We start from the raw sequence: 8,166 nt of genomic DNA on the forward strand, positions 1-8,166 counted from the left end.
CCGAGGCAGTATCACTACGGAAGTAGGATTGCCCAACCTTCCTTCCGAGGAGTGGCTGATGGGTTTGAACCGCCAGCCATCTGGTGAGCAGTCAAGTGCCTTAGCCACTATGCTACCAGAGCTCCCATTCTATCCTATAGGAGTTACAATAGAGTTGACAGTGATGAGTTTGCTTTTCTTGATTTTATACCTGTTCATGTAATCTCATTTGGGAAAAGGGTTTTTTGTTATGTTAATGAGACTATATTAGCATAGGTATGTCTTAAACCTAATAACTTTTGAGATGTTAAAAAGAGCACATGAATGACACAGAGCCAAGCAAGTACAAATTGGGGAAAGATGTCACGTGGAGATTTCAGGAAGTGAGGAACACTGGTGTTATGGAGGCTAAGACAAGTATCTTCCCCAAGAACAAACAGAGCCTTCTCCCAGAGCTGATGCCCTGAATTCAGACTTTAGCCTTCTCAAGTGAGAAAATAAATTTCTGTTCTTTAAAACCACCCACTTGTGGTATTTCTGTCACAGCAACACTAAGAAACTAATACAAACAGGTAGGATGTGGAGCCCAGGAGGAGAATGATACTTCCATCCCCAGGATAACTGATCTGAAAGTCAAGCTGTATCCTACGCTTGTAGAGCCTTTGGAAATACCAAGGAAGCTTTTCATAGGGCAGGAACTCCCCCTTAATTTTGTCTTTGTTTGTATGATGCAGCAGAAATCACAAGCCACAGCCTGAAATACAGGAGGACATGGTTCTACAGAGCATGGGTTTGTGGATAAAATTGGGGAGAATACACAGTGGAAGACTAAAGAAACTGAAGTGAAAAGTTCTTTAAATTGCTATTTAAAACCCCTTAGACTTCGTAAATAACAACCTTTTGGGATCATGCTCTAGGAAAATACAACAGTTTTGTGTTGTCTTTATGAAAAGATTTCAACTCTTTTCCCAACAAAGGGATATCTACTGTTTTTATACTTAATCAGCTGTAATGAAAGAATATGAAGAGCTGTCATGTGCTTATTAAAGAAAATTATCAGATACTCTTTTATATGATGAAGTAACACACTGAGCTGATAATTCTATAGTGCACACTAAATTACAATTAAAGGCCTTTCTGCTCCACCAGAATCTCATTTATAATCTCTGTGGAAATATTCTTCCTGCAGTTATTTCATTTATGCTTCCTTTATCTAATTACTATAATATTGGTTCTGAATCATATTTTCCTAATGTACCCTTATTCAATTATAAAGTTATTTTCAAGTACAGTTACTTTCTGATATCAAAGAATACCACTTGGCCATCTCTGTCGTTTGTCATGCTTCTTAATTGCAGACAGTTCCTAAGCCATTTTTTTTTTTTCTTCTACTTTTAACTAGGGTGAAACTTCTATAAATCAAAATCTATTGAATTATCATATTTCTTCAAAATAGTAGTCTGAAATAGATGGCTTGATTATGAGATCTGTAAAATTATATATTCCACACTTGGTGTAAAGGGGGCTGGACTCAGTGGTTAAAGCACTCAGCTGCGAGCCAAAAGGTCGGTGGTTTGAACCTACCAGCCATTCCTCAGGAGAAAGATGTGGCAGTTTGCTTCTGTAAAGATTTACAGCCTTGGGAACCCTATGGGGCAGTTCTACTCTGTCCTGAAGGGTCACCATGAGTTGGAGTTGACACTACAGCAGTGGAACTCTTCGTGTATCTTTAATACATGCTATTATTTTGTTGGATTTCAAAAAAAACCATACATATAGGAAACTGTTTTGATGTACAGAAATAGTTTTATTCTAAATGGTTGTTTTTTATTTAGTTCTTGTAGACTGAAGCAGGCTGCAGGTTAAGAATTGTTGTAGTTAGGGGCTGTCTTGTCATTTTCAACTTAGTGACCCCTTGTGACAGAGCAGACTGCCTCATAGAGTTTTCTTGGCTAATTTTTTTATTTAATTAATTAACTTATTTTTCACATTGAGTGCAATCCCCATAATGTAACATCTCTCTTCCTAGTTCCTCCCTATGGTTACCTTTTCCCTGTGTCCTTCTTTTCTATTCATTCTTGCCCTAGGAGTTATCTTCCTGTGCAAATACTGCCCTTCTGATTTCCCATGGTTGATTGTTCTAAAGACTATACCTACCTCTTGTAAATATTCACCTTCAATGCCTGTTTATTGTTTGGGTGGATGCCACAGAACTGAGTTCAGCTCCAGGCCTGAAGAGTGACAAGAGGCCAGAGTCTTGGGGATTTCACCAGTTAGAGACTGGTCTATCAGACCAATAAGTCTGGTCTTTTTTTATGATCTTGAGTTTTGTTCCACAATTTTCTCCCACTCTATCCAGGATCTCCTACACTGATCTCTTTCCAAGTGCTTGGCAGTAGTAACTGGGCACCCTCTAGTTCTTTTGGTTTCAGGGTCATATAGGTTGAGGTTCGCATGGTCTCTTGGACTAATTGTTTCCATGCATCTTCAGTTTTCTTCATTCTTTGCTCTGGACAAGGAGAGACCCATTGTTACATCTAGATGGACTCTTGTAAATTGTTTTTTTTTTTTTTTAATTTTTATTGTGATTTGGGTGAAAGTCTACAGAGCAAATCCACTTTCCACACAGCAGCCCACACATAACCCGTCTCATGACATTGACTGTAATTTCCTAAAATGCAACAACTCCATTCTCACCTCCTCCCCATAGTTACCTCTTCCCTGTGTTCTTCCCTCCCATGCTCTCCTGCCCCCCCCCAGCTGTCTCCTTGTTCATACACAGCCCTTCTATTCTCCCATGATTGATCTCTCCAAGGAGTGTACCTACCTAATGTAAATGTTTAGCTCATATGCGTGTCTTTTGGTTGGCTGGAAGCCACAGGAGTGGGTTCAGTTCCAGCTCTGAAGGGCAGCTAGGGGTCATAGTCTCAGTGGTTCCATCAGGTCTATCAGACCAGCAAACCTGATCCCCCCCTTTTTTTTTTATGATTTTGAATTTTGTTCCACATTGTTCTCCCACTCTATCCAGGTATCCAGGATCTCCTACATAGATCCCCCCCCAAGTGGTTGATAGTGATAGCTGGGCGCCATCTAGTTCTGGTCTCATAGTTGTGTAGACTGAGGACCGCAATGGTGTACCAGTCACTTGGACTAATTGTTTCTTTCCATGAATCTTTGGTTTTCTTCATTCTTCTTTGCTGTGGTTGAGGAGAGACCCCTTGTTACATCTAGATGGCCACTTGCAAGCTTTTAAGATCCCAGTTGCTACTCGCCAAAGTAAGATATGGAACAATGTTTTGTGTAGTATATTATGCCAGTTGAGCTTGATTTTCCCTGCAACTATGGTCCCAAGCCCACAGGTCCAACTACTCACTCCCTCTGGGTAGCTGGCTGTGGCCAAGAAGTGACTACAACCTTGTCCCTTGTCAGCTCTCCTATATACCTGGGGATTCTTACAGAACATACAAATACACTTGTAGAAACATTGTCTGCCAACCCTATCCATTGTCGTGGGCATACTCCCCCCCTGCATAGACATACCTAATAGTTTAGCCTGTCTACCCATCTATCAATCTGTATATTAATGTTTGCCTTCACTGACAATGCAGTACTGTATGAGCAAAAGGGTTCATCCTTTGTAAGCTTTGAAGACTCCAGTTGTTACTCACCAAAGTAGGATGTAGAACAATGCTTTTGTGTATGCTCTGCCAATTGAACTTGATGTCTTCTGCAACCATGGACCTGAGCCCACCGGCCCAACAACTTGCTCCCTTAGGATGGTTGGCTGTGGCTAAGAAGTTATCATAACTTTGCCCCATTAGGTCTATTATATATATATATATATATATATATATATATATATATATGGACATTTTTATGGCACATACAAAGACCTATGTAAAAATACAGTCTGCCCAACTTATATATGGTCATGGGTATATTCCCTTTTTAAAAAATTTTGTTTTGTTGTTGTTGAGAATATACATTGCAAAACATACACCAATCCAGATATTTCTACATGTATAATCCAGTGATATTGATTACATTCTTTGAGTTGTGCAACCATTCTCATCCTCCATTTCTGAGTTGTTCTTCCCCCATTAATATAAATACACTGACCTCTAAAGTTTCTATCTAATCTTTTACATTGCTGTTGTCACTTTGATCTCTTATAGATGGTTCTTAAAATAGCATAGTGCTAAAGGCAGCCTTTTTTTTTTTTTTTTTTTTTCACTAGTTAAGCTAAACTATTGGCCAATAATTTTAGGGGTTCACCCAGAACCCATGGCTTCAGAGTCTAGAGTCAATAAAAATTTGAAATTCTGTTCTGCATTTTCCCTCTTTTGATCAAGATCCTTCTATAGAAGCTTTGATCAAAATGTTTAGTAATGATAGCCAGGCTCCATCCAGTCTTTATGGTCTCATGGTAAAGGCAACAGCTGTCCATGTAGGCAATTAGCCATTGTGATAGTTGGAGCTGTGTGTCAACTTGGCTGGACCACAATTCTGTGTGCTTAAGCAATTGTGATGTGGGTTGTTCCACTGGTGGGATCAGATATACATATTTTGAGCAGTCAATCCATTGAAAGGGAGTTTCCCTAGGGGTGTGGCCTACTTCCAGTATATTTATGGACACCCTGGGAAAAGAGATATTCTTCTGTGGATCGGGATTCTGCCTACAACTGTCTGTGAGGGAACAATCCACCATTCAGCCTAGACATCTTTGATTCATCATTCATTGAAGTCAACAGCCAGTATACTGCCTGCCAACCTTGAGCTCCTCAGCCCTTGCAGCTGCAAGAGTCAGGAAAAGCCTCCAGCTTGACGTCTGATCCAAGAACTTGGGACTTGCTAGTTTCTATAAGTGTATGAGCCATTTTCCTAAGATAAATTTGTCTTTCTCTCTCTATATAAGCTTTACTGATTTTGTTTCTCTAGAGAAACCAGTCTAACACAGCCACATGTTCCTTATTCTCCCCCTATTCCTGACTCTCCTTCCTTCCTTGCTCAAAGTGAATAGAGACCAATTGTCATTCCTTGGATGGCTGCTTGCAAGCTTTATATGACCCTGGCACTATACAAGGAATTAGGAGGTAGAACAGAAACACTAAACAATATTAGGCCAATTAATGGGGATGGGACATGAAACCATGACCGTAATCCTCCAAACCAAATAACCAAATCTCTTGGAAGTAGATTGCTATGTCTTTCTCCCGTGGATTAGCTGGGTGGGTTCAAACTCCCAACTTTTTGGTTAGAGAATATTGAGTCAATATTAGTTTTAACAAGACAGTTTCCTTAGGTCAGAGAGCCAAAGTTTCTATAAGTGACAATGCATTTTAGCACACTATAAATCCGTAACTGTGAATTACCTCAATAGGGACTGTGTAGACACCCCATAGACAACTCTCTGTGGAAAGAGAAACCCAGTGGCCAGTCCACAAAGATTTGGTTTCTTCACCAGCCCTTCACCAAGGTGATAGACCTGATAAACAAGAGGTTTTCACTGCTCAGAACTTAGAGAGATATACTTTAATGTGAGATTGTTTCCTAAATATCTAAGTGACCAAAGGGCAGAATGTTTTTGTCTCCATGTTATTAATTTAAGATCATCCCTTAAGAAGATCCAGAAGCAATGTGTTATAATCCTAAATAGCCAATCCTGGAATTACAGCCCAGAAGATCTTATAGAGGAGTTCTACTCTGTCACATGGGGTCACCTCGAGTCAGAATCAACTTGATGGCAATGGTTTTTATGTGTGAGGATGGTGCAGGACCAGGCAGTGTTTTGTTCTATTGTATGCAGGGTTGCTGTATGTGGGAACCTAATCAATGGCACCTAATAACAACATCTATCTAAGTTTTTATTTCATTTTTTAATTTTTTTTATCATTTTTTTAAAAAGTGTATAGTTCAGTTGTCTTAAATATATTAAAAGTATATAGTTCAGTTGTCTTAAATATATTCACAGAGTTGTACAGCCATCATGATTATCTAATTATAGAACATTTTCATCACACCAAAAGAAACTCCCATGTATGTATTTATTTTCTTCATATATTTATATTTACATGTATAAAAACAAAATAAAGATTTCACAAAATAATACTTTGCTTTACTGTGTGGGATACATGTTGATGTTGTATGTTCTATCACATTCCACTCCATTCTTTCCATTATATTAAAAAAAAATCTTATAGTGACTCACTACATTGATTGCATATCCCATTATTGCATTGTAACCAACAGTCTGGAAAACACTGCCCTAAATCATGTCCAGTCTCCCTGTTAGCACCATTTTCTTTCCTTTATGTCACCCTCAGCACACTGGACACTACTCAGTGAATGTTTACCCTGCCTGTAGACTTTATGTTGCGTGAGGGCAGGGTACAGATCTATCTTGTGTTTGGCATATTTCCAGTGCCAGGCACAGTGCTGAACAAGTAGCAGGTATTCAATAAATATGTGTTGCTTCAGTAAATATTTGCCTTTGAAAGGGAACATTATACCCACACACTTCTTTCTGCTTTGTGTTCACCTGAATAAAATGAAACTCAATAAAGCTGTTGTCTCACACTTATTACCAGTGAAAGCCAGCAGCTGCATAGCCTCTTCCTCAGAAATAAGGCTCTGGGCCTGAATTATCCATTCAACTGTGTCAATGCTTCATTTCCCTTTGCCTTATGCATACAGTTTGAACAATGGAGTCACCAGTGGGACACTACAGGTGACTTCTATCAATGGTATAAACAGTGAGGCCTGCAGCAAAGACCCTTAGCAAAAGTTTTGCTTTGGGTGGATCAGCCAGCAAGGACATTCCCTCACACTCTCCTGTGCCCTCTGCCACCTCCTACCCTTCATGCTTCTGTACCTGTCTTTGCCAGTCTCCTGCTTGAATAGCTCATCAAACTGCAGCATCTTGTGGCGTGTGATCATGAAGGCCTTGAGCCGGGGCAGCACTTGGCTCAGGAGCTGAAGGTTGTTGTAGACTTGGCCCTTGCCATCCCGCCGCATGTAGCTGCTGGGGCCCCAGAAGATGAACACGGTGCCCTGGCTCACATTGAGCAAGTCATGGCGGTTACGCAGAATCCTCTGGATGCTGGAATGTGCGATGACCCTCAGGCTGGTGCGATTGCCCACATCATGCCCATAGCCACGTGTAGGGGCATCATTCATGCGAATGACACACTCTGTCTGGTCAATCTGGGTGCCTTGCCGGCTACGAAGCAGATGTCCTGAGCTTGTCACCAGGGCACAATCCCGACAGTGCATTTTTAGGGGCTGAAAGGCAAGGGGAGAAGGACACTGTCAGCAGCAAGGGGATTAACCTCACTTGGCACCAGTGGGCTACTTCTCTGTCTCCAAGTATATCTCTTCTGCTACTGCTTCATTGACCATTATAGTCTATTCCAAATTGGTGACAGTGAATGTAGGAATACACAGAAACAGAGCCAGCACTGATCTGTCAAACACTGGGCTAGGAACTTTCTGACAGTATATAACCAAATCATCACATCAACCCAGCAAGGTTACTGTTCTCACCATTAACAGATAAGGATATTTAGGCTTAGCAATGTTAACAAATTTGAGCAAGGATGCATAACTAGTAATGACAAGTAAATTGTAATCTCTTGGACTGTGTAATTTTGAGATGACAATTAGGATTGGTTCTCCACTTTAAGGGGACAGAGAGAGAAACTGAATTGATTCATCTTTTGCTAACCAGAAGGCTGGCGGTTCAAACCCACCAGCCACTCCTTGGAAGTAAGGTTGGGCAATCTACTTCTGTATTGATACCGCCTCAGAAACTCAAGGAGGGGTTGCTGTGGGTCACTGTGAGTTGGATCTGACTCGACAGCAGTGAGTTTGACTTTTTTGGTTATAAAAGTACAGAAGGCCCCAAGCTCAGTACCACAGATCTCATTCATGTAGGATTCCAGCACCTGGGTCCCACACAACTGCAGTGAACTTGTGCCTAATGGAAGCCTGGCCACGTAGTGTCTACCAGGAACAACTCCAAAGGCAATGCTCATTTCAACATCCTAGAACACTAATGATTTTATTTCTGGACACCTAAGTTCTAAGTTCTAATATCCTACGGAAGGATCATTATATTTTTTTTTTTGTGGGGGGGGAGCTCTGGTAGCATAGTACCTAAGGCACTTGACTGCTAACCAGAGGCTGGCG

The 8,166-nt window shown here is 40.7% G+C and overlaps 1 protein-coding gene across 1 annotated transcript in view; it reads right to left on the minus strand.

Moving 5' to 3' along the window:
* The window catches only part of ST6GALNAC5 (ST6 N-acetylgalactosaminide alpha-2,6-sialyltransferase 5), a 300,139-nt gene that overhangs the window by 27,557 nt on the left and 264,416 nt on the right, over positions 1-8,166 (minus strand). The window contains exon 3 of the mRNA XM_007946499.2: positions 6,851-7,260. Within this exon, the coding sequence (XP_007944690.1) occupies positions 6,851-7,260 (410 nt within the window). The remainder of the gene's footprint in view (positions 1-6,850; positions 7,261-8,166) is intronic.

Source organism: Orycteropus afer, unplaced genomic scaffold (genome assembly GCF_000298275.1).
Source record: "Orycteropus afer afer isolate SDZICR_OR568_19922 unplaced genomic scaffold, OryAfe1.0 scaffold00164, whole genome shotgun sequence".
In the NCBI taxonomy this organism is placed as follows: Eukaryota; Metazoa; Chordata; class Mammalia; order Tubulidentata; family Orycteropodidae; genus Orycteropus; species Orycteropus afer.